The sequence below is a fragment of the Lagopus leucura genome, unplaced genomic scaffold (genome assembly GCF_019238085.1).
Source record: "Lagopus leucura isolate 7727_CA_CO unplaced genomic scaffold, USGS_WTPT01 Super-Scaffold_100002, whole genome shotgun sequence".
In the NCBI taxonomy this organism is placed as follows: Eukaryota; Metazoa; Chordata; class Aves; order Galliformes; family Phasianidae; genus Lagopus; species Lagopus leucura.
Genome location: NW_024962263.1, coordinates 1,259,093 through 1,287,008, shown reverse-complemented (window position 1 = coordinate 1,287,008; position 27,916 = coordinate 1,259,093). Strand labels below are relative to the sequence as shown.

At 37.9% G+C, this 27,916-nt stretch overlaps 1 protein-coding gene across 1 annotated transcript in view; it reads right to left on the bottom strand.

Moving 5' to 3' along the window:
- The window catches only part of RECK (reversion inducing cysteine rich protein with kazal motifs), a 64,387-nt gene that overhangs the window by 18,418 nt on the left and 18,053 nt on the right, over positions 1-27,916 (bottom strand). Inside the window, exons 4-12 of the mRNA XM_042869592.1 lie at positions 27,464-27,500; positions 19,188-19,273; positions 15,614-15,661; positions 14,584-14,625; positions 6,609-6,642; positions 5,490-5,687; positions 2,722-2,989; positions 1,337-1,516; positions 205-417 (exon numbers count right to left, since the gene is read on the bottom strand). Coding sequence (XP_042725526.1) covers positions 205-417; positions 1,337-1,516; positions 2,722-2,989; positions 5,490-5,687; positions 6,609-6,642; positions 14,584-14,625; positions 15,614-15,661; positions 19,188-19,273; positions 27,464-27,500 — 1,106 coding nt within the window. The remainder of the gene's footprint in view (positions 1-204; positions 418-1,336; positions 1,517-2,721; positions 2,990-5,489; positions 5,688-6,608; positions 6,643-14,583; positions 14,626-15,613; positions 15,662-19,187; positions 19,274-27,463; positions 27,501-27,916) is intronic.

Sequence of the window (27,916 nt, the reverse complement as noted above, 5' to 3'; positions counted from 1 at the left end):
GGCAAGCATCTTCAATTTGCAGTGATGGAACACTGCAAAGAAAAACTTTACAGGGATGAAGCAACTATGAAAGCTTATACTCCCTCTGTGTTTGCTCTGCCATGTTTTCCTAACAGCAGTCATACACAATTCTATGGTAATTTTTCAGTTCTCATTAAAATCCTTAGCAAAACCTCTGTTTTTTTTTTTTTTCTTGGTACTTACTTGCAGATAATACTTCCTCTAGATTTGCTGTGGCAAGGTTTAATCTGCAGTGAGCAGGCGATTGCCTTCCACATTTCTGGTTGGCATTTATTAATATCAAGAACAGGAATATTTATAAATGGCATCTTAATACTCCCTTTTTCCCAAAGCTTCATGTCATTCATGGCTCCTTGGTCTGACTGCGAATTGCAGCTTCTGAAAAGTTCTGTTGGTCTTAAAAAAAAAAATTAAGAAATTGCAGGTATACAAGAGAAAGAAAACACCACACATTTTACCTTTCACTATATGAATTCTACTAGCTTTGAAATGGCTTGCCTTTCGTAGCATAAAATACAGGAATCCTTTCCACAGTTAAGCATGACCAAAACCAGTTTAATTTCTGTCTTTGAGAAAAATAGTCTCTTGAAGGCTCAAGGCCAAAATGCCTTCTTCACTTCCCTCTCAGATCACGCATCATTCATATTTTTCTTACCTGAAGAAAACTGACATATTGAGCAAACATTTAAATGCACTGAAAATCTGCTGGAACGTTTTGTGGCAAATCACTAATGCAAGTTGATTTAATTTTTGCCCGGGCTGCATTTATCACATTTACTATTCAGTATATAGTGGCTGTATGACCACAGAGTGGCACGGTCATGTATTTCAAAGAGAAGCCAGAAATCCCTGCCAGCTAAATGATAAAATGTCAAAAGTACTTTTGAAACTCAAACATGACTTAACGAGTAACCTCGCAATGACTAATTCAGGCAGCACTTAAAATTATACATTTAGTCCTATAGAGAATAAAACCACACAAATAGCTCTAAAAGAAAAGGAATTTTGAAAGAAAATTAACACTCTCAGGAAAATGTTATTAAGTAACATATAAACTTGAGAATTCTTTAACTTATTTATAATGCATAATATTATAATATTGCAGCAAATATGGTTTATTTGCCTATATATTAAGACAGAGGAATATACTGCTAATATATGATGGCATTTTACAAACTCGTGAGTTTATTCTAATGTTCTAAACAATAACTAATTTTACAATATCTGAAAGCTAAATATAATCAAGCCTGAAAAACATATTTTTTAATCAAAGCACAAAAATTATTTTTTAAAATATCCAGTGTCTCTCTCCTACCTGTTATTAAAATTAGTGCAGTAAGAAAGATTTCTACAGCCCAGCTGACAAGGTTCTCGTACATCTGCTAAACAGGTCAACATGGAAACTTCAACTGCATTATACTCACAAAAGCGATCAAATTCTTGCCAACTCTGTGAACTGCCCCAGCTCGTGCTATAAAGCTTAGTGCAGAGCTCCCTGGGAGGGAAAGAAAAGTAAAATCAAGTGAAAAGAACAGCAGTTGTTCAGCTATAGCAGAGCCTGTAGTCTCCTTGCTGATTACAACAGCCTGCACTGACTAGAAATTTGTGGTAGTGCCAATACGTTCTGCAGGAGTATCCAAATGTGTTCTAAGCAAATAGCCACCTCCCAATGGGTTCAGTTTTGCTTAAGAATGTTAGCAAACCATTATACCATTAAGACTGAAAGACTTCAGAATATAAAACATTCAACATAAATGTAATACCTGGAGTCTGAACTTTGATAGATAATAAATCTAGTCAACACACCAATAAACAATTTCTAATCCCACCCTTTATCTTCAGATCACACCTATTCGTGTTACAGAAAAGACTAGCAAGCAAAATGCATTTCTTCCTTTGCCATGATATTTGAAACAAGTGCAAGTGTTTGAGATTTGTCTAGTGTTAACAACACTCAGGGCCCCTTTGTTCACAGCAATATCCCATAAACTATGACTGTCCCCACCAAATGAAGGTACGGTACTTTGTTATAATGTTAAAGTCTATTGCACATTGAAAACATTAAGAAAGGATCAATTTTAAAGAAATGATTATTACAGCAAGCAACTAAAAGTTACTGTATTAACTGCCCTGTGCTACAGCATTCTACATAATAACGTAATTCTAGGGCTACACTACAAAACAGACCATAAAGCAGGAGGTCTGCTGCTCTGCTAATGAAAACTTACGCATAAAAGAAAGCAACAGCTCAGAATTAAATTTCACATTGTCAAACTGATGAATTTAAAATGTAGCAATTATCTTTTCAAAGTGGATGGACAATCACTCTGAACTAAAAAGGGCCCAATAGCAATTATTTGCAAGAATGCTGTTCATTGTCATCAGCATCTTGATAAAATCTCTTCAGCTTACTTCAATTCTAGTATTACCACAAGTAAGGTATAGCTTTCATTAATTTCAGTGTGTCTGCTACATTCTGCCAGTGCTAAAAATGAGAAGTTTGATTTTTCCAATGGAACAGTTTTTGTTTTTGTTCTTAAGTAAACATGACACTCATGAGACTACCTAAACCTATTTTGCTTCCACGAATTCACAGAACTCATTATTCAGATGTACACAGTTAGATTTGGGCAAAGGCCTGACATAAAACAACTTCTGAAGCCTTTCCACAGTTGGAGAGGAAGGTAGAGAGATACCGACCTACATGTGGAAGAGTTTGCTTTAGAACAGCAATGAAGTTTTGCTCCATCGAGGCCTGTTGAAGGTGGAGGGTGCACAGTGACTCCTGGGTGAACAGACCTTGAACTCTCAAGAAAACATTGCCAAAGTGGATCCTGAGGAAGAGGCATCGTTTTGCAGCCTTCTATAAGTCCATCAACAATTTCAAGCTCTGTTTTCATTGACATTAGAATTCTTTTACAAGCAGTCTGACATGCATAGTCTTCTGCTCTATCACAACAATACAAACCTGTTTAAGAAATAACAGTTAATTCTCAAGCATACAGCAACAACCAAGAAACATGACATAAAAGCCCTCACAGAAAAAGTGTTATAGGGCACTTTTCTTTCCTTCTAAAAAAATTAGTTAGTTAGTTAGTTGGGAGGTGAAATGAGAAAAATAGCAGCATCGTTACCCCAGCTTTTAAGAGAGCAGACATCAAACTTAGTTAGCTGAGTGCCCTTGGAATTTGCTTTTGAAGACTTCGTAGTCCCATGAGAGACAGTCACTTTTCAAGAACTCCCTTTACAAAACATGGGAGCAGGCAATCTCACTGTGTGACAAGCCAAGCAAACAGGGCGTTAGACTAACTTAGCTGAACAGGGAACTCCTCCTAGAACTCAAGCTCAAGAAAGTCTATCATCTCCCTAAACAAGGTCAGGCCATACAGGAAAATGACAGAAGTGCAGTTTGCATTTTCAGGAAGAAAACGTAGACAGTCAAAGCTCAATCAGAATTAAAGCTAGCCAGTGATTTTTCAGATAGCAACAAAGGGGATTTGAGTATGCCAATAGCAAGAAGACGTCTATGGAAAATATTGGACCATTACTAGATGAAACCAATCACTTGATAAATAGGAATTACAGAATGCAGAAACATTCAGTGTCCTTTTTGCTTCTGTCTATAATATTAATGATGGGCTCCTGAGTTCCCCAAGTCCATTGAGCTAGACGACCTAACTGGGGGAGAAGCAACTTTCTCTCCATTTGTGGATGCCAGAAGTGTAAGGAACCACTTAGGTCAGCTCAACATTTGTAAGTCCACTGGGCCTTATGAAATTTAACCTGGGTTACGGAGTATGCTATCAGATGTTCTAGATGGATAAATCAGCTCAACAGCAGGGCTCGAAGTGTTGTAATAAGTGGGGCTGGCAGCCAGTCACTAGTGCAGTTCCTTAGAGCTCAACCTTGGGGCCAGTTCTGTTCAACACATTTTACAGATCGCCTGTGGATGCAGGAGTTGAACACATCCTTAGTAAATTAGATGATGCTACTAAACTGGGAGGTGCTTGTGACTCAAGATTGAGGAGGAAGAGGCTTTGCAAAGGAATCTAGAAAGACTGGTGCAATACTGGGAAATTTAAGAAGAACAAATATCAGACTGTGCTTGGGACAGAGTAATGCTAGATGCAGGTACAGACTGGGAATTAAGTGCATTAAACACAGCACAGTCACCCAGTCAAAACAGGTGATTACCCCACTGTGTTCAGCACTGATACAATCTCACCTTGAGCACTGTGCAGTTCTGGACTCTACAATATAAAAAGGATACTAAGATACTTGATTGCATCCTGAGGAAGGCAACAGAAAGGGTGAAGTACCTGCAAGGCATGCCCTATGAAGAGAGGTTGAGGGTACTGAGCTTCTTAAGCTTGGAGAGTAGAAGGCTGAGGGCTGACCTCATTGCCCTCTTGTGGAGGAGGAAGAAGAGAAAGGTGCTTGACTTTTCTCCCTGGTATCTAGTAACAAGATACATGGGAATGGCTAAACTTGTGTGAGAACAGATTCAGAGTTGACATTAGGAAAAACTTATTTAAAAACAGAGTAATTAGATGCTGGAACAGTCTTTCTAGATAACTGGTTGATGTCTTGTGCCTGTACATGTTAAAAAGACATTTGAATAATGCTCTTAATGATAAACTTTAACTTTGAGTCAGCCCTGCAGCAGTATGATGATTTTTGTAGGTCCCTTCCAACTAAAGCTATTTTCTATTGCATTTCTATTCTACTTCTATTCTATTTCAGATAACATTGCTTCTTGGAAATGCAAACAAGAAAAACAGGAATCAGTACGGAGAATAAAATAATAATAATAATAATAATAATAATAATAATAATAACAACCAAGTGCACCTATAAATAAAATATTGTATAAATTAATATAATTACATATTACTAACAAGTGTGTTCTTATAGTTTATAGAATAAACAATATTCAATAATATGATGACTGCTCCAAAAGTAATACCTCCAATGCTATTATTTTGGCCCACGGTCAGAGGTTTACGTTGGTGGTATGGCAGTAGAGGTTGAACCCTTCCACCGATGTTCTACTACTTTTTGTTGCTGTGCAACAGATGGCAGAGAGGGCCAGTCTGACAAAATGCTGTCTGACAAGGAAGCGTGTACCATGCAAAGTGTGGAACAGAATAGGTGCGGGGAAAAAAAAGGCACCCGTTGATGTTCATCAGTGCTTGCTGAACATTTCTGGAGACCAAAGAGTGAGGTGAGCCCAGTGAGGTGGTGAGTGGTATGTTTCAGCAGTGACAACAACAGTAGTTCGCCTCCATGGATGCACATTTTTACAAGCTTGGCATGAAGGCTCCTGTTCACTGCTGGTGAAAATGCACACCTCATGGTGGTGACTATGTTGTAAACAGTGGTTTGAAATAAATTGCAGGTATTGCTTTCAGAGCACCTTACACACATTTTTAGAGGAAAAACGTTCATAAAAGAATTTTTATACTTACTATCTGTAGGATTTCTCATTGGATAGGATTGCGTGTAGTTGTTCACACAGTGTATCAGCTGAGGGCTAATTGATGCACAGTAATTTTCAACTGCTTTTATTTGTGAAGGACCAGGAGAGGAGTCTGTCCGAAAAATTGCTTGACAATATTCTCGACAGTTCGTATGATGACCTGCATAACTGCAACAGATTGACCCCACTGGGGAAAAAGAAAGACAAAGAAAAATCCATGGTTTCCTACACAGGGGAACAAAGATGTGACCATGTCTGTACCCCACATAATGATGCACAAGATACTACTTGAAAAAAAAAACCAACACAGAAAAAGCAACACAGAAGACCAAATTATCTTCAGCAAAATAATCTGTCTACAGAATGCATGGGAATATCTGTAATTAGTCAAAGCACATTTTCTGGTTCCCACCTATCTTGAATTCACATTTAAATCATTAATAAGCCAGCTGAATTATATCCTCAGATATTTTGCTCCTATTTAATGTAACTAATCTTTCTCTATAACTGAATTATTAGACAGATACAAATGGTATACAAATAAATATGAAACCAGTATCTAAAACTCATTTAAACCAAATAAGAGAGAGCTTGAATCATTGCGATTCACACATTTTTGCCATGTTATTAAACTTGAGAAGCAGAATCACAGAATCGCTGGGGTTCAAAGGGACCTTATAGACAAACTATTTCCTGTGCCCCGGCTGTGGGCAGGATTGCCAACCACTAAATACTATTATTGGAATTAATTCTGAGACACCGAGTTCTCTGTGCCCAGCTATTTCATTTTCTATAGACAGAAATCAGACAACATAGCACTTGCGTGGCACAAGACTTCAAACATATCTGCTTTATTTTGTTAAAAAAAAGCCCAAACATATACAGATACATAAATTAAAAATTGATAGCAATTATGCAAACAGCCCAATCTTCTTACCACTTGAGCAAAAAAAATTATACATTTGCCTAGCCCTTCTGTGGAACCAAATCCATGTGATTTGCGTACATGTTCGCCTACAGAATTTCTTGCATTTCAGAGGAAGAGTTGTTAGCTTATAAAGGAAAACTAAAAACAAAAAAAGCAAAAAACTATTCATTACATACTTACTTTCATTTCTGTTAATACAACTAAAGAGAGCATTCTGAAATCAAAACAAAAATAGCATTACAAGCCTGAAAACTTCCAAATAAACATTTAGGTGTCCGCTCATTTCCAATGTTTTTGTTCAACTAGTTCAGTTTAACTGGAACAAATAAGAATGCTAAACAAAAGCCCTGAATGAAAGAAATGGAAAGATCAAGTATCACCTAAGTACTGTGAACAATATTAGTGAAGTGCATTCAAGCAAAAGGATGATTTTTCTAGATTTCTAGACTACCTTCGAAAGAACATGTCAGAATAGGATATACCAACACGTTTTTGCATGACAATTTTAAAGGATATCTGTGGAAGGAAAACAAAACAAAACAAAACAAAACTTTGCATATGCACATGTGCAAACAGAAAATTTCAAGAATCTCAGCAATATACCTTAAAATCTAACACATGCTATCAATGCCATTGAATTACAGTCACCAAATAGTACACCTGGGGGATACTCAACATGTTAAACTGCAGAAGAAAGAGGCAAACACACACATCCAATTGTTTGGTTTCAGAGGGCTCTATAATGCACAGGACGACTGACTGACAGACTGCATAGTGAACTCCTGCCCAAAATAACCACTGTCTTCCCCACATTTCTTCATCAAGCACTGCATATAAGCTTTCTGGAACTCAATGGAAAGGTGAAGTTCTGAGGCTGAAGTTCTAAAATACAGTTGCCAGTTATAAAAGATGAAAATTACACGATTCTGAAAAAGAAATGTGAAGCCTTTCTACACTTGCAAGGTTATCAGAAGTGACCAAGACCATTAACATAAAGACAATATAATCCACATCTTCATAAACTTCCTGATCTCCTCCATTTCTCCTATCACCATCTAACAGGATTTCTGTTAGGAGAAATCGAAATTCCCTCAGTAGCATTTAAAATTTGTTTACTCAGAAGACTTCACGATCCTTTCCTCAGCTGGATTTTCTACAGCTGAATCTTCTGATTGTGGGAACCCCCCCTGCACTGCAAAACAAAGCACAAAGATGCCAAGTGGGCTCCAAGTCAAAAAGCAGCATGCTGAGGTCTTCCATTATCAACCGGCCAGAGGGCAGCAGCTGTCACTTTCTCTTTGGCAAACAGTAAATAAGTATATAAAATTTTCTTGAGATTCTTCCTCTACATTATTTCCTCATATTTACCACATTGCAGAGAAGTGGGTATCCCCAATAATGGTTTTTTTTTTGTTGTTTTGTTTTTTCAAAAATCTGTACTGCTATAAATGGATCAAAATGTTACATTTTCTTCACTTAATTATATTTAAACATTCTATTAGAAATCACCCCGATTTTTCTTTTTCTCTCAGAGATTGTTTACAGTGCAGGACTTTGTTTTTCCAATTCAAATTCTCTTTCTGCTTTGTTCCCAGAGATCATTTGAGTCAATCTGATTTGGCATTATATCCTTACTTACTCCCCTGAATCCTGGTCTGGGAAGTACTACAGAACAAAGTAAAGTCAATATCAAAGTAACCAGTCCTCCCCTGTGGCTAACTCATAAAAACACAAATAACTGCAACTTCTGAATGCTGATGATTTCCTTTCAAGCAGCGTGCTCACGTTTGGTTGTGCTTAACAGGGTAAGGTAAATGTAGAACGTATTTCCTCCCACAAGAGCAGAACAAACAGGCAGTCTCACATTTACTGGACAGATTCAGCGTAGGCAAGTATACAACCTACAACTTCTGTACCCTCTTCCTTATCTACTCACCTTCAGAGACACCTTAACTCCTGATACTGAAACCTTAAGCCCTAATCTCTTGTTTTGTTGGTATGTTACTCATTATTCACATTTATTTCACTAAAAAACACTGCAGAATTCTACAAACCTACTTTCCCCTTTTTAAACTTTTTTTCCTAATTAAAGCTTTGTATGTACCCAAGTAAAAAGGATTTTCTTTAATGTTGTTCTTTACTTTCATAGCTATCTACATAGCTATCTTCTGTTGTTCACTTAAAAGCAAGAACTCTCAGTACACAGATTGGCTCTCTACACATGAACTAGCATTCCCAAGTAGACAGTTCTGATGAAAATCTGAAAAGCCACAAGAAACATTTACAGTACCAAATGATGGATGACTGATGTTTTAACATAGATTTGAAAAGCCTCAAGTCTTAAAGTTTCAGTTTGTATCATGTCATTGATGATTTGATTTTATTCAAATTGAAGTCACGAGCACCAACTCATCAGCTAATCTTTATGTTGTGTCAAACATAGTCCTATAATAATCCTGTTTTCTACAGCGTCATAAGGAAATAATCTTTTGGATAATTTATTCTTGGCTGGTGAATTAAGTTGACAGTCAAATGTAGGATTTTAAAGAAAATACCTCCAATACTGCAGTGAGCAGAGTGGCTTTCTTCTATTAACAGTCAGGAATTTATTTACTGGGTAAACCATGGTAGACAGAACACTGATACAATGTAAGAGAATAAAAAATGCTAACTTTAAAATATAAGTTAGATTTATCTATAAACTTTACTATTTATCATTTTATTGATCATGAATAGAAGCACAGATAAAGGAATTCATAAGCCTGCTCTACATAAAATAATACACAGAACCTCACTAAGTCAAATTCTAGAATCCTGTTTCAAATTTTAGATCCTTACTGACAAGAACACTGCAGAAGTTCTCTAAGAGTACGAACAACTTCACAGCAAAACTACTCATCCCAGCAGCAGGTTTTCATCAGATTCAGTTCAGAAACTATTTGCAAAGCAACTTCTGTCATCCATTCATATGTAACAGGGATGACAGACACAAGAACTAATGGAAGCAACATGCAGACAGAACAACCATCCTGTATCTGTAAAGAACAGGTTTATACTGTTACATAAAGGAGCATGTCATTTATATAGCACCATACTTTCTGGCTTGGGACCTCTGGTGTATCACAGAACAATCAGAAACGATCTGCTGTCGCACACAACATCAGTCTGATCCAAAACTGACTAATTTCAGATGCTGCTGAGGATGGACTCCTACACACACAGCCGTATGAAGCACTGCAACATGGAGTACACAGCAGCAAAGTAGGAAGCAACACTGCCCTAGAATCACAGAATAGTTTGACTTGGAAGGGACCTTACAGATCACCTAGTTCCTACTCCCCTGCCATGGGCAGAGTTGCCATCCCCTTGATGATGCCGCTCAGGGATCCAACCTGGCTTTGAACTCCCCCAGGGATGGGGCATCCACAGCTTCTCTGGGCAGCCTGGACCAGCACCTCACCATCCTCTGAGTGAAAAAATTCCACATAACATCTTTTTACTTTAAGACATTTCCTCTTGTCCTTTCACTATCTGTCCATGTAAAAAGTCAATCTCCCTGCTGTTCATACGCTCCCTTCAAGCACTGGAAGGCTGCAGTGAGGTCTCGCCAGAGCCTTCTCCAAGCTGAACAAGCCCATCTCCCTCAACCTTTCTTCATAGGAGAGGTGCTCCAGCCCTCTGATCACCTCTGTGGTATTCCTCTGGACCTGGCTCAACGTCTGCATGTTTTTCTAATGCTGGGGTCCCAGGCTTGGAAACAGCACTCCAGATGAGGCCTCATGAGGGCAAAGTAAAGGGGAACAATAGTACTAAGATGGTAAAGGGTTCTGAAAAGCCTGAGGTCTGTTTGCCATCGTTATGTCTAAGTACTGATCATACTTTCAGACAGCATAACCAATATTTAGAGTGATCAGAAACTCAGGTAAAATTTATCAAGTTGAATATTATATCCTCTTGTAACTATTTTATACATCTTCCCCCCAGCCCCCCCAAGACAGGCAGGATCTTCTAACCAGGTAATCTGTCTTCACTCCGTAAATCAAAACTGGAGTTCTGCAGATGGCTGAATCACTGTAATAACACTCATATTACTGTTGAAAGAGTTCGGTCTTCCTTCCCTTTCCTATGTTGTTTTCAACTCTTCTTTCCCTGCTCCTGATTGTATAGTCTCCTGTATGCCTTCACATCAGCTCTGACTCCAATAATCTTTTAATGACCTCATTTTTCTCAGTAGCCCTGAAGAATATTTTCCTCTTGTGCTAGGAATTTACAAAATCTTTTAGAAGATTATGCTCCATCCCTGGAGACAGCCAGGGTCAGGCTGGATGGGGCTCTGAGCACCTGATGGAGCTGTGGGCATCCCTGCTCACTGCAGGGGGGTTGGACCAGAAGGCCTTTAAGGGTTCCTTCCAACTCAGATGATACTACGATTCTAGAAGGACCTGCTAGATGCCAGCTCCAGAATAAAGTAGGCAAAAAAGATTTGGCATGGCTAGCAGAGGGAGAGAGCATGTGGAAAAAAGGCAGCTTCAGCAGAGAACAGAAGGAACTTCAGCTGCACTGAGTTGTTAAAGCAACTCAACCTCATGAAACTGTAGCCTGTAATATCACTGTATTCTGTGGTAGCTAAGTATTCTGTGCTGACTTTGCTCTTTGTGTAGGTCTGGAAAACTATTCACTGTCTCAGAAAATAAATCTATACATCTTGGAAGCACAACTATACACACATGAGAAAATCTCAGAAAAGATAATGCCACCTGTTTGTAAGTAAAGCTGATTACAGCTTTAAACAGTCATAGTCTGACTTCAGTTAGTGACCCTAACTTCATTACAGAACACAGAGCTAAGCCCTATCTACACTATTAAGTAGCAGTCATATTTAAGTCTCATCAGCCCATTCAAACTTCTTCCTGAATCTGCCATCAAAATCTCCTGAAATAGTGAACTGTGAGAAAAGAGAGATAAAACAAAAGAAAAGATAAAACAGATATATGTAAAGCAAAACAAACAGCTCCCTCCCATGCACAAAAACCAGTATCAGCAGAAAAGGGTGTTTGCCTTAAAAGAAAAAACTAACTCACCAAGACCTGTGAAAATGAAGATTAAAAAATATAAAAAAATTTTAAAAATTGAACTCCCTATTTCAACTAATGAATAAAATATTAAGAGAACAAAGATGGCCATATTGAGCTTCAAAGGACAAACGTAAAATTACTTGCTCTACTTATTGATTAACCTCAGCTTTCAGACTCCTCCTTTAAAAAAAACCGTAACAACAAGCACTGCTGAAACTGGTCACTAATTGAGATTACAAGTAGGAGAAATGGAAAGCAGCAGACAGACACAGCTAAAACAGGTGTGTATGCATTAAGAAAACAGTCTCAAAGACCTTCTGCCGTGACGGAAATTGAAAAAGGTAACTCAAGCTTGTCTAGCAGAAAAGATTTTCCAGTCTTCCTCAACAGAAGCTCCCTGAAGAAAGATTTCAGCCAGTACTGCAGGACCTAACTGGTTTCGCTCTTTTTGGAGCTCATCAGCTGCAGGTAACGGCTCAAAACCCAAAGCACATGCACATCGACAGTGCAGAACAAACTGCTAAAGGGAAAGTCTTTCGCATTGCAAGGCATGCTTTTGCATCTTTTTCTAAACAGTTTCTTCTTGTACCTTGAATGAAAAATGGCAGTGAAGCTGCTCATTTGCACAAGAAAACAGAGGATTTTTTAAAAAATATTACTTCTCTTCCTGAAAATTACAGCTGTACACATATTCTATCAACCTGTGAATAAATAAGTTTAGTACTATTGTCTTCCGCATACTAACCATGTGAAAAAAAGCATTTTAAGTTCTGTTAGCCTTTCCTCAACTTAATTTAATCTTAGAATATAATCAACAGGATTTAAAGTCAGAAGGTAACATACTGAGGCTTAGTGGAGTAGAAATTTCAGATTATGGTGCACAATTGTTTAGACTTTTAAAAAACTTTCACCAAGTAACACTCAAGGCCAAGGTTTTCCTGAATTGTGTTAAACAATTAAAAAAGAAAGAAAGGAAAAAGAGAAAACCTTGCAGAGTAAGGTAGAACATGATCACTGGAATTTAAGTTTTGGCAAGAATTCTGAGTCTTGCATCGACTTCCTTTCAACTGTGAAGAACAGTAACAAGAAGCACCCCAAGATCACATTATTACTAACTACAATGTGTGGTAGATAGAGGTCGAGTCTGCTGCAAATTCTTAAGTGATGTTGTGTTTCCAGAGGCCACACACAGCTGCATTCTTTAGGAGTTCATTAAAACCATTTTGTAATCTTTTCTATGTCCTTAGCATCTTAAATATGGTAATAAACTCTTCACAACTTACTTCAACCATTATATATTACTTTGCTACTTTTTCAAGCATCATTCCATGTAGCCTTTTCAAAAAATGAATTTTCATACAAAACTTTTAAAAATAGGAAAAATTAGAAAACCCTACACACAACCCAAGCAGCCCACTTCCTTCTTCGTCCTTTGATTATCACCTACCTTCTTTTTAGATAAAGATGAACGAGATAGTAGAAAGCTGGTAGTAGTGAAAGATAAAAGATAAGAGGTGCACAGAGCTAAAGAGAAAAGAGGACAAAAAATGAGTGTCTGAGAAGCAGAAGATGGGAAAAAGGAATTCCACAATAACATCTTTCAAAAGAAGCCAAATAATGCACACTCAAGTAACATTCAAAACTCTTCAGGGATACTATGCATTTTTTTAAAATAAAATTTCTGCATGCAGTCCTTCTTGCACATAGAACACGCTTCGTAGGGTATGCTTTAAAACTTTCAATGCACCAATCAAGAATTAACAGCTTATTACGCCACAAATCATTTCTAAAAAGTACAATCTCTGAATCACAAGAATCACAAACTTTACTAACAGTAACGGCAACCCAATAAAAGCATTTTCAGTTAATCTTATGACAAGTTGGCACGTCAGTGCTAAAGTGATTCACTTATTGCACAACTTTGGACTCCGCTTAGCAACTTCTCACTTTCTAACATCTTCCATTTGGAGATTATTTTTTTCTCCTGCTTTCATTGCTCTGATCCCTACGCCTTACTCTTGAACACTTCTCTCATTCTCTGTGCTCACTAACTTAGTGGGAAGCTGAAGGTAAGCTAATGAAGTTGCTTTCCTACTCTCAAAATACTACTGAAAAGTACTACGCAAAGTTTGGTTTACTGGTGTAAGACCCTTGTGCAAACTCTCCGAAATCCCTGTGTGAGTGTATGAGATTAACCAGTTGATAAGCTAGGAGAGTGTTTACAAGATAAACTTTTATATTGTTAATTCAGCTCGTTCTTATCTACATGTTGTCTTTATCATATTCAGCATCTCCGTAGCTAGTTCTCAATAAACTATTTCTCAAATTGGATCCTTACTTTTAGTGAGTCATGGCTTCTTAAACAAAAAGGCAAACACAATACATAAAACATTGCATTTATGTGATTCAGAGGCTGCTTCTGATCTTGTCATCTAGTGTTTTAATTAGCCACTCACCTCCCAGTCATTCAGTTTTTCCCCAATAACTCAACTGAATACAAAGTATGGTACTAGCCAAAGACATGGAAGCTACTCAGAAGACTACAATGAGCATGCAACATCCACCATGGAAACTACTAAAAATAAACAAACAGAAAGGAGGGAAAAAGGGAAGGCACGTTCCCTCCAGAAGCAGCTTCTCAAATCTCACACCTTAGACAAAACTGCCTTAAATTTCATGCATGCAATAGACCTCTTGAAAGCATAGCAAATACTACTTTTCATGACTATCCATAAAGTCTAAGATACACAGGAAAATCTATTTTCATACAAAAAAATGTAATAAGTGAGGATCTACCGTATCAGATAATTTCATTTGTATCCCTAACATAATATCTGTGCCTACCAATCCCAGTGCTCATTAAAAAAGTTCTTTTCTTCTTCATCAACCAGAAGACTTGATTTCTCCTTCTGTCTCTCCTAGTCTTTTAAAGTACTGCACAGATAAAAAGAGTTAAGGTTTTCTGTGCAATAACAGCAACATCCCACTTCCTAAAATTCCAGACAAAAACTGGAGAAAGAGACTAAGAAAAGTAAGTAAGATGACTATCACTATTTTGTAGGTGTTCTTTATTCTCTTACCTTTCCTCTCCCGTTCTCCTTCAACACATATTGGCCAACCTCCTACAGCAATGCAGAAATGCAGAAAAAAAGAAGGAAACAGACCAGCATAATAGAGGAGAAGCTTACAGATGTTGACAGTATAGCATATTATAGCATCAGAAAAGACAGAACTACTTAAAATGAAAAATAATCTTAAAGACAATAAACTATAGTAACTTCAATGGAGAGGAATCTAGGAAAATATTCTGTAGATTGACTATATAGAAAGACCAAAGGAAAATCAAACAAACAAGGAATTTAATGTTTTCTGGAATATGAGAAACCTGCTATATTTCTTCCCAAATCAAAAAGAATTGTGTGACACCATTCAATACGGGCAGAACTTACACAGGACTGTCTAATTCAGGACAGCAGGCAGGATGAAAGGGGATGAAAGGGTGGGAGAAGGAGAATTCTGTTTTTTAAATGAAGAAACATTGAAAGGGAAGAAGTCCTAGCAAACTAACATTTCTACAGAATCCTACAAAAAGAACACAGATCTTCATTTACACATTTCTGAAAACATTCTAATGATTAATTTTAAAAGTAGAACAGTATAACTAAGTGCTGGCATGCACACTTTCACTGATGTTAGCAAAAATTATTCATCTTGAATGAGGATAGGCTACATAAAGGCTTATTCTTTCCTGTATTTATTTCCTTAGTTTTTTAGTCACTGTTGAGCTACATATGCCATTCTAGAAGTCAATACATTGCTGACAATGAATGTTCACAATAAATGCCTACTTTTATCAGAACTCTTATCAAACAGTTTTACAATCCGAATCTCTATGTTGAAAGCTGTATCTTTTTCATTCAAATTCAGATATATGCAAGGGAAGCCCCTTTCTTACAGAAAGCAATTGTACTTTTACAGTAATTGCAGACAGCTAATTTGCAGTTGGATGGAAGTATCCAGACATGCTACTATAAGATGATTGGACTTTCCCTTATTATTTATATAACAAATGACTTAATAAGATATATGTGCATATAAATACATACGTACCTCATATTCCTTTCTACAGACTTTTAAAATATCATTCTTTGAAGAAGCCTGAAAACAGAAAATGCCCCAATTTGAAGTAGAAAACAATAAAAACATGTTGCAAAATAAAAATGATTCTAACTTTGTTACCTAAGATAACCACGGATACAAGATCGATTTTAATATTCTGTTTTAGGAACCTGAAGAATCCACTTAAAGCTTTAAGGAAAAAAAAAAGTAGAAGCTACAACTTTGTCTCCATTACATTTGATTAAAACCCCCAAACACTTATTTCTGCATCAAGTTAGTCGATACTGGAAGCACAGACAAAGCAACTTAGTTTTCATCAGAGGTTTTCCAGACAGAGCAGAATACTGGAAAAACCAAGGAAATGGAAGAGCCTGTTCATCCCTTTTCTTCATTTTGTATGTTCAATGATGTTAATCTGTTTTATTCCTTTCTTCTCCCTCTAGAATATGAAATTCTGCAATTACTATTGTAAAAGCAATTTGCAGAAAACCCCCTTTTGCAGTGTAGATAAGTTTTTTTTTTTTTTTTTTTTGTAGATTAACTCTTGCTCCTTTTTCATGTCAGATATTAAATATCATGGTCGTTACTTACATTAGATATTTCTCCCTCCAGCAATTTAAAATAACCAAGGTAAGATATGACCTATAGTATCACCTTCAAAATGCCTGCAAAACCCCCTCAAGTTTTAAGAATCAATATTAACATCCTGTTATTCACCGTTATCCTTAATGGTGAATATCCTTAAAATCCCAAGTCATGTCTGTTTTAGTTTAAATGAAAATCATGTGAATCATATCAACCAGAGTCAGTACGAGACACAGCCAAGATACATAGACAGCAGTCTTCAATCAAGCAACACAGCATTTGATACTGAGAACAAAGAGAAATGACACAGCAATCATAAGATTAAATTAAGTTTCACAGAACACAACCATAAATGAAAGATCTGGAAAAGAAACATTAGGATAAATCTGAAAACTTTGCTAAGATATGCATTTGGGTATAGACACATATTCTTTTCAGAAGAACAAAAACACTTTTTGAACTACAGTTACGTTTGTCTACTGTTTCTCTTTTCCTCACTGTGCCATGAAGCTTCACATACAATGGCCACCTCACATGCTGCCTTCCAGTCTGCCCTACTGCAGAGTAAAAACTTTCATTCAGAGATTGCAAAAAATAGAAAAAAAATAATCAAGAAATTATGTTTATCGTAATGAAAGTAAAGAGAGTTCTGGAATCTCTGCAGATGTAGTAAATACTGCTATGAAACAACAAAACAGAGCACATCAGCAGCAATCACATACCTCCAGTTTGCAATGAAAAACTAAACTTGTTATCTCAATTTGCAAAGTTACATGGTGCAACCACCCAGCACTCAGACTGGAGCCTCTGTAGTGGTAAGATGGCTGCTGAATCTTATAGTTATTAACAATTATATCTTCATTACACACGGCTTTAAAACACAGACAAAAAGGCACAGCACCACTCTCAGACATGTTTTCTGTTTTGATGTTGGAGAATTTTGGGACGCAAGTTCGCAGTGCTGCAGGTGCAGTTTAAGACAGATCAAACAAGGTTTTTTTACTAGGGTGATGGCAAGATCTTCCTCTCTGCTTCCCCTGCTCTCTGCCTCATGTTGCCAGAGGCCCATCTCATATGCTGTATCAAAGAAGAGGTGAGGAAAAATCATTGCAGTATTAACAAAGAAACACCTCATGCTTGCAGTGGATAACTCCCTGTTAAAAGGCACTGAGGCTTCTCTCTGCTGCCTGACAGGGTGCCTGGAGTCATCTGCTGCTTCCTGGGAGCCAAGATCCGGGACACTGCCTAGAGAATGCCACAGCTTGTCAACAGAACAGACTGCTATCCACTACTGCTCTTTCATGCCGCACAAATGACAATGGAATCCAAAACAGGGGCAGAATCAAAGAAAACGTGGCTTGCACCAGAAGCAGTGTTGCCAGCAGGAGCAACCTAGATAGGACAAGCTCTCCAGACTCTCTGGGTACTAGAAGAATGGTGAGTTCTCCAGCATGTACTGGAGTATTTTCAGGGAGGCCCTCCAATTCCCTGCCCGGGTGGGTTTCCATGACAGCGAACTGGGTACTACACGACATTACTTAAGGGCACTGCCTACCTGCACGTCGTGACTGAGAGATCTCATAGAGCAGGGCTGAGACAGTTTTGTTTGGAAACCATTATCCACGGGGAGCTGTATGCTACCAGCGCAATACCCGGGGTCGGTTCCACTCTTGGCTGTATGACTTCCTGAGCCTTACAGAACTAAATAAAATATATTTGTTTGATTCTTCTTCTTCTTCTTTTTTTTTTTAATAGTGATACCAGCACTTAATTACATGACTGAATGTTATTCTTTTAACTCAGGTAACTGAGTAAAAAGCTATGAGAAGTGATAACTCCTTAAAACAATTTGGTGAAACCACCACTTAGCAATTTGTCACTACAAGAACTATTGTCTAGAACTGCCTCCCTGTCTTGATTTGCCACTAAAAAAAGTAAAAATGCCAAAAAAACCCAAGTAACTACCTAACAGCTGCAGGCTAGCATGTCATAGCACTAAACACTTTTATGCAGAAGATGACAACAGTTGACATACACCAAAATTCAGCTTCTTACTGAATCCCAATGCAATTCTGGCACAAAACTGTTACAATTAATTATTAATGGTACTTTTCCTAAGTGTTGGCAATCTTAATGATCGCGCTCAGGTCAAAACGTACTGGTAGGCACTAAACATTAATTTGTTACCACCTACACCACCAAAAGGAAAGATGTTAATTGTTACCTATTTCCTTCCTCTAATAATTTCTAGATTATATGTAAAAAATAACAAAGCCTTCAAATTTATAAATATCAGGTCTCAGTATGAGAAAAAACATGGTTTACGTCATGGATCTAAACACTTTCTGATCCATCTGATTACAATGAATTGAATCAAAATCAAATGATTGCCTTCCACCACCTCCCCAGCGCTAAGAGATGGCCATGAATACCGAGTATGTCAGACAACAAATAACAGGCCTTGTAAACTAGAAACCTCTCCTGGAGTGTAGCTGCATACTTTCTTACACATGTACATGCAACACAATACTCATGAGAACAGCAAATTCTCTCTGTGGAAATGCTAACAAGAAAGGTCTTCAAACTTCAGGGTCATGAAGTCTTGGCAAGCACCCAGAAGCTCAGTCCTCCAGAGTGGCTGAAAACACACACAAAAACTCCACAAAACCACCACCACCCATAACAAAAAGAAAGAAAGAAACTGCATTTTAACTAGGTTTTCCTCTCGTCAGAATTTAAATGTTACTTTTTTTTGTTGAAAACTCTAAGAATGTAAATTCCCTGTTTTAATTCTTGAAATTTGGTTGGTGACGTTTTATCACCCTAGCATATATTCTAATTTGTAAGAAATCTGTGCGATAGTTTAAGTTTCATATTAAAAATTCATTAAGCCTGTAAATCACAAACAGTAACACGAGTGAATTCAATGCTGAGTCATTTGACATTAATAATGGACCAAAAAATAGCAAGAAAGTCTTACCTGTTTACATGCTTGCCGACATTCCACAGCAATAGCTAGCTCACAGCAACCTAAACCAACCCAACCATCAGACTTCTTCAGAACTCCTTTAAAAATAAAATTACAGTACATATTACAGTAGCAAGAGAACCTGTGCTATTTTTCCTTTCCTCACCGTAAGTAAGTTACTTTCCAAGTATGACAGTCCTGTTTTTGCTCAAGAAGTCTGCCTATAGATTATATTTTAGTTAGAATTTAAGTGATTCCAAACTAACTTTAAGCAAGAAAAGAAAAGCAAATCTATGTACTTAATAAATTTAGAATTTGTCAAATAGGTAAGTTCTACACACTGACTTTACAGGTCTTTTATCCAAACCATTTTATGTATTTACTGGAAATAGCACTATGTTCTTATCTAATATGAAGTATAAGCCAACAGAAACCAAAAGAAAAAAAATGTTAGAAAAGAAGCAAAACTGCATGTTCTGATACATCCTCTTACTGGCTTCAACAGCACTACACTTTTCTATAATTCTCCACTTCTTAACACAGAATATCATTCTTACTTTTTCTTCAAGCTTTGTCTGTAGTTTCTCTACCTTAATAACATACTTTAATATTCACAAATGCCTTCAACATTTTCTGTCTTCTATCTTTTTCTATTTAATTTGCTACTCTCATTTTCTACACTTTTCAGGGAATTACACAGTAAAGAGAATCCTGCAATAAGTAAATTTATAAAGAAAAATCAAAATCTTTAGCTAAATAAATATTTTCCAGATTTTTTTTTTTCATGCAAATTACAACATCAACACTTGGCATAAGCACGGTAGCAGAACTGTGTATCTGAGTGGAAAGGAACAGGAGGCAAAGGTGAAGAACAGCCTGACTGCAGTCAGCTTGAAGAGGCACTACATCTGTCTGTGCCAGCCCCTGTCGATGCACAGCAGACCAGTGCCTTGATCATCATTTTGAAGACTGATTTCTTTTCTCTTTACCTCTGCTCAGTGTTTTAGCTCAACTGTCCAATTCAGCTGAGCTGAAAGCAGAAGCAAAGGCCACAAATAACAGCAGAATCAGGTCACCCCACTCTCCCACAAATGGGGTGAAGATTTGATTTTTCAGAGACTGAGAATCATTCTGAAATGTGTTGAGGAGATTACTGGTGTGGTACACATCAACAGTTTGGAAACAGCATTCAGAAATTCTGAGTTGATGCATTGTTTTAAACTAATCCCAAAAGCAACTGCGTGTCTACACTTAAGTAATGCACATACATTTAACAACACATCTGTTAATTACTCTCTACATTCCACTTCAGGCATATAAATAACTAGACTGGACTAGATGATCTTAGTGGTCTTTTCCAACCTTAATGACTCTATGATAACATAGCAGCTAGTTGTTTCAGCTCTTTTTTACGTGGAGCTATCATACACAGATTCCCTTTGATCAGAACAATAATTCAGGAGGATTTATACTCCAAGGTTCTTTTAAGGTAAAATAAATAGATAAATAAATAAAATCTAAAAAAAAAATAAATATAATGTGCAGTATAAAAACAAGTTTTCCAGAAAAAAACTTGCAGTAACCACCCCCATGCTGGAGAAGTATGATAAATTAATCTGTACAGCTTTAGTGGCAATGTCACCACTGAATAAATCAACCAGTGAATAATTGCAGCTGAGAAACAAAACAAACCAAAAGACAGAAATAAAAGACCCCACAAGCATTCCTATCTTGTGCAAGACAGAGCCTGTGTGTTTTAGAAACACGTTTCAATGAACTCTGCTAGAAGAATGAAGCAAACTTGCATGCCAAATTAGGAATGCTGGTAAGCTTCAGCCATGGTTACATTTTTCTTCGGAAGTGGCCCTCTACTCATGATATTTCAGCCTATCAAACAAGCTTGTGGAAAAGAAGCTATGGTACTTGTCCATAACATACCGCATTGCAATTTTAAAATAGCAACTTTAGCATTTAAACATTAATTTCGTAATCAAGATAATTGAAGTACAAGCATTTCTTAACAAAAAATGCACCTTCAGTGCACAATTAACTGACTTAAGATCATATTTCTTAAGGGTGTCCAACATTCTGGCTACATTCAGTGAAATGCAATTGCCTTGGGCTGTGTATACGTAGGTCACTCCAAAAGTGATTTCTCCTATTTATTTTCATGGAAACTACAACAGCTAAAACAAGCACAATAATTCTGCTTGATAGAGCATATCCTCAACTGCAAAACACTGTTTTTCAACAGTCACCACCCTCAGCTGTGCATGTTTTCCAAGAGGCTGTATGCCATGCCCATAAAAGTCTGCACCAATGGAGCTGACCCACTGTTACTGATGCCACTGCTGAAATGCACAACTGCCTCACTGTGCTCGCATCCACTCTCTGATCTCCAAAAATGTTCACTAAACACTGATGAAGTCAACGGATGCCATTTTTTTTCTGCACAGAGGAATTCTGTTCCACACCTACGCATCGTACACACTTTCATGTCAGATGTCACTTTGCAGACTGACTCTCCGCTGCTATCTGTCGCACGGCAACAGCAGGTGATTGAATACTGACAGGAAGGTTCAACCTCCAGTGCCATACCATGGACGTACGCCTCTGAGAAACACCATGGGCCAAAATAATAAAACAGGAGGCATTACTTTTAGAGCTGCCCTCATATAAATATAAGTAACATTTTAATTACTAATATCTTTACTAAAACATTTTTTAAAAGCAGCAAAACCATGGAACAAGTAAGACAGCAGACCCTGTTTTTGCGAAACCAAAGCACCAGGCCAGTTTGATGGAAGGGCCTGCAGTTCTTCGGGCATTCTCAAGGTGCTCATCTGAGTTTTCTGAAGAAATTTTACTCTTTTTGCACTTCATCCTTGACAACAGTAGTTCATAAATGTGTGTACTGCCAAAAAGCGATTACGCGAATAAGGCATGATTGGGAAGCAAGGGATACTTTTCTCTGCTAAGAGAATTCTTACTAAAGTCTAGTAAAAAGACGTGATCAAATTTTTCAGCTGAATGTCCGACTGCAACTCCGTACATTCCATTTGAAAACTCACAGGTCATGTATTTATGTTGACTGAAAATGGAGTTGCAAGCCAACCGATAATTTTTTCTTTTTTTGCAATCTTGAAACTCCATTCTCAAATTCTTTTATGAAAATGGAAAGCAAGGCTGCATATTTTTCACTATTCCCAGGACTGCATTTAGCCAGTGTATCAAAATCCACACAACTACATGCTGTACAGTGCATGCTCTTGTCAAAGATCTCCTTTCAAAGAAGTTTCCAGGAGCCACACTACATTACTGAGATGAATAAAAAGACAAACATTTTTCTTCCTTATTAAAAATGTTCTATTATAGCATCCACAAGAGCATTCAAGTCAGAATCAAAGATAGAATATTGCTCAAATGTGAAGACTTAGAATATGGTTTCTGATGTATGTATTTTATGATGAAAGCAACCATGTACACATTGAAAATTTAAAAGAAACTTGATCACAGTGGTTCACAGGAAACAAAAGGAAAGAATAAAAAGGAAGATGGAAAAAGGAGAAACTGAAAAACAACTAGGCTCATCATAGTTTTCATGCGGAATAACAAAGATCAAGTCAGCATTTTGCTGTCTCTGGAGAAGTCTTCTACAGTCTGCTTACAGAAAATGAGAAAGTTTAAAACCAGAGCATAGTTACCATCTAGAATTATAGGTTGCTGACCCACCCCCATTGCCCTCCCACTTGCAAGTAGTTCCTTCAATAGTATAATGCATGCAGAATAAGAAAGAAATTTTAATTTCCTATTGAGATGCCAAGTAATTCACATACTGTAGGCCTATTATTTTTCATAAACAAACATCAACAGACTCACAGTTTTTAAAAAATCCTCCATTAAAATGCTAATTAGTATTCACCTTCAGAACGTATATTTTTCTTAAACTTCTTTTCTTAAACATCTGCTTCTAAACATTTTGAAACTGTTTTGATTCTAACATTCTAAACTGTTTTGAAGCTAATAATACTGCATTGGCAAGGACAATAACATACAACAGAGTTTTGTTTTTTGAGGATGAGCCATAAAAGAAAGTGAATAGAACACGGTTGTGGTTTAATCTGGCAGGTGGCTGAGCACCACACAGTTGCTCCCTTCTCTCCTTCCTACTGGGATGGGGGAGAGAATCAAAAAAACAAACAAACAAACAAAAAAACCCCACAGAACTCCTGGGTTGAGATAAAACTGTTTACTAAGATAGAGAAAAGGAAAAGGATAATAATTATTACTATGCATATAGTATTCATATACATTTGAATGCATATAAGAAGTGAGGCTCAAGAATTGCTCACCATCCCCTGACCGAAGCCCAGTTAGCCCCCCAGGCAGTGGAAGAAAGGAAAATGAAATCCCACCCTCTTCAAAATTCCATTTGTATGATGTCATATGGTATGGAATATCCCTCTGGCTAGCTTCAGACAGCTATCCTAATTCTCTCCCCCCCCAGCTCCTGCTTTGCACAAACTATAAACATCAGTGTGTTACTGACACTGTTTTTCTCCTAGAACTAAAACGTAAGCATTATAACAGAAACTCTGAAGAAAAAATGCATCCCAGCTGAAACTAAGACAATGTCCACTCCTTATACCATACCACTTACACCATACCCACAGTTTGTACACATCCTAACTAATTACCACGACCTATCTTCCTTTTTGATATGTATACACTCACATAGTATTGCAGTCTATGGGCCATTCATGTGCAATGGTTCTCAGTACTCATTCCATTCATAACTTCAAGTTCCACCTGTCAAAACAGTCCTTCAGTGCAGGAGGGCTGATTCATAGTTTTGGGTTACTGCATGCAGAAGTTAGTTCTGGTTCCATTTGAGGTCATTCTTTTTTAATCGGGATAGCTCTCACTGTGCTACTCTTACCCGGGCATATAATAACCATAATGATGATGACATACAGTAATACACAGCCATTTAGCATCATACAATTTACGTTATTGGCTGTTCTCTCCCAAAATCAAATCACCTTGAGGTACACAACAGACATCCCTATCTTTCCGCGTTACCCGCTAAGAGCACCCAGGCCCTTGAGCAAAAGCAGTCCCATGATTAGGATATAAATAGGATTGCCTTTGCCCAAGGCAAGAATAAACCTATATTTTTATGCGATATGTTTCCAGCCACGTGACAGCTGCTTCCACCAATTGTAAGCATCCAGCATTTCCCATGGTGAGTTTGTGGGAATGTGATATAATCCACATCCCAAGCCTCTCCATATCTGTATCTCAACCACTGTCCCCCACAGAAAGAGGTTTTATCCATTTAGTTCGGTTAACTACAGCATGTTTCACATTCACGGATAATCTGTGCAATAGCATCCTTCGATCTCAAGCCCATCTATACGTTGCATCTCTTCCCTGATAACCTGCAGTATCATAGGCCCACTGACAGAAATACTTCACCCTTACATTGCCAGTCCATATCTACCTCGCCCACTTCAATCCCAGCAGCTCAATCCACCTACTGGTTGTTTTGATATGGCTCTTTGGTACGTGGTCGCCTACGTGACCTACCTATACAACTACGTTCTCTACCAGGGCAGCAGCACCTTTCCTCAGGGCAGCAGCCCATATGCATTTGCCTCTGTGCTGACAGTTGTTCTGCTTTCATTGCTATAGGGAATTTGCCACCTCTCAGGAGTCCATGCAGAGATAGAGCACTGGCCACTTATCTCCTTCAGCAATGCCTAAAGCCAGCTGGATGGCCTCCACTTCTGTAAATTGGTTCAATTCATTTTTTCCTTCAGAAGCTTCTGCAACTGGTCATGTAGGACACTATACAGCAGCCTTCCACTTCCAAAGCTTTTCCACAATGCAACAGAACCCATCACTGAACAGGGCCTATTTCTTCTCATTTTCTGGCAGTTTACTGTGTAGCAGAGCCTCTTCAGCACGTCACCTCATTTTCTGACAATACTCCAAATTCTTTGCCTTTGAGCCAGTCTATAATCAATTCTAAAATGCTGGGATGACTGGGATTCTCAATCCAAGCCCTCTGTGTGATTCATCTACTCCATGTAGCATCAGCTGCATAACGTGTGGAGGGGAATGTCCAGCCCAGCACAGGCAGCGGGGGTGCCAAAAGGAGTTGTGCTTCAGTGCCAACCATTCCCAAAGCTGTTTGGACAACTTCATATGTTGCCAACATCTCTTTTTCAGTTGCAGTATAACAGGCCTCAGATCCTCTTTATCCTTGACTCCAAAACCCTAGGAGTAAACCCTGAGTCTGCCAGAGGCTCCAAGTGTGACCATTCTCCCTGTCTGCAATGTACAGCACCTTTTTTATACCTTGTGCTGTCTAGCCCAAGGACTACTGCATGAGCTATCTCAAGTTTAATTTGTTCAAAGGCTTGGTGTTCCTCAGGACCCTCTGTTAAAGCGGTTTTCTTCTGCGTCACTTGGTGGTCAGGGTTTATAATCAGACTGTAACCCAGCATATGCATTCTCCAGAAGCCCACAACACCTCAGAAAGATTCTGTTTTCTTTTTGTAAGCTGGTGGAGACATAGCAGTTATTTTATTGATCACATCCACTGTAATTTGACAACATCCATCTTGCCATGTTATTCCTAGGAACTAAATCGATCTCCTGTGAAGGTCCCTTGACCTTACTTTGCTTTATGCAAAACTAGCTTTTAGAAGGATTTGAATTATTTTCTTCCCATTCTCAAAAAAGCTGCCCAACATGAGGACATCATCAATGTAGAGATCAACTATCTGATCTATCAACACTCCTTCCCATTTTCTATCATCTGTAAACATGCTGAGGGTGCACGCTGTATCATCATTAATGAAAATGTTTAACAGGACTAGAACTAGTACTGACCCCTCGGTTACTGGCCTCCAGATAGACTTTGTACCACTGATAATAAACCTCTGAGCCAGTTTTCTATCCATCTTCACTCCACTTATCTAATCCATGCTTTACCAGTTTGTCTACGAAGATGTTATAAAAAAAAGAGAACAGGGTACATCACTACTGAGGAAGGAGCTTCTCCCTATAAATCCTACCATATAGAAGCTGAAGAGGCCTCACATCAGTCCAGGCAGACCAGAAAGACAATTAGCAAGTGGTTCATAAAAAAAAACCACAACAAAATGTTTTTTTTTCTTGCTTACACAAACCTAAATTTCAAACTAAAATGTACACTGCTTACATAGAATAAAACCATTACTACTCATTTGTATGTAGCTCTTAAGCTACAATGATGTTTAGACTCACAGAATATCCTGCATTGGAAAGGATCCACAAGGATTGTGTCCAACTCATTGCTCCACACAAGACAACCCATACTTCAAACTGTATTTCTGAGAACATTTTCTACATCCTTCTTTAACTCTGGCAGGCTTAGGACTGTGATCACTGCCCTGGGGATCTTGTTCCAATGTGCTCAGCCACCCCTCGGTGAAGAACTTTTCCTTGACCCACTGTGACCCTCCCCTCATGCATCTTCCATGCCATTCCCTTGGGCTCTGTTACTGTCACCAGAGAACAGATCGGTGCCTGCCCCTCTTCTTCCCTTGTGACTGAGACACAGGTAGTCACAAGGTCTCCCCCTGGTCTCTTTTTCTCTGAACTGAACAAACTGAGTGACTTCAGCTGCTCCTCATATGCCCTGCCATCTAGATGCTTCATCATCTTCATAACGGTCCTCTGCATGCTCTCTAATAGTTCTATGTTCTCCTTATCTTGTGTCCCCCAAATTACTGACAGTACTCAAGGTGAGGCCACACCAGTAGCAACCAAAAAGTTAAAAGTTTTTAGGTGAGAGAAAACTACTACAGCTCCTTAAGAAACTACATATTTTACCACTTTCACTTATAGTAAGGCAGCAAATCTCTCTGCATGTGGCTTAGGTTTGCCTCTAAAACAGTGGCAGAAATCTGTATAGATCTAAAACTGAAGGTATATTCAAACTAAAAATAATTGAAAGCCTTTAAAGGAAAGGAATTCTCTGATATTTCCTGGATGGGTCACAGAAAATCACAAAAACTTATTCAATATTTCCTAACTAGGAAAAGAAAAGAAGCGTTTTAAGAAGATGCTCAGGTAACCCAGTGTAGACTGAAAGAAACTAGAATGAAAGCGTAGTTTGTAATACAAGCCTAATGAAACTTAATCATGAAACCTACAGATGCAAGTAGCAGTCAGAACACTGAAATGCACATTTAGGGAAAAGCATCACAACAGAATAATAAACTAGTATTTCTTACCTGGCAAAGAAGAATTTATACAACCCCAAACTTCTCCCTGAAAATTAAAATGTAAAAAAGCAATAAACAATCTACAGAATAAAAGTGTTTTTAACATACACAAAACAGTATTTTCAGTCATTTTGCTTTGTATTCTAAAAGAGTTATTCCAATGGAATATTTGTCTACACTGTCTTCTAAGAAGTTACATGAGCTGTGCACCACTCACTTGCTTTGAAAAGAAGGTTGTCATCTCCAGAGAATCTAATCAACAGCAGCATATTTGTAGGAGAACATACCGTTATTATCTCACCCATGCTAGACAGTCAGCTTTTCCCACCAGTATTTAGAGAACAAAATAGTTATTGTTTTAAAAGAGAAAAGTTTATCTAGGACCAAGACCTGTTGAGAAGCTTGTTACCCTAGCACTCCTTTCCACTACATTTTTTTCTTTTTTTTTTTCCCTCTAAACAA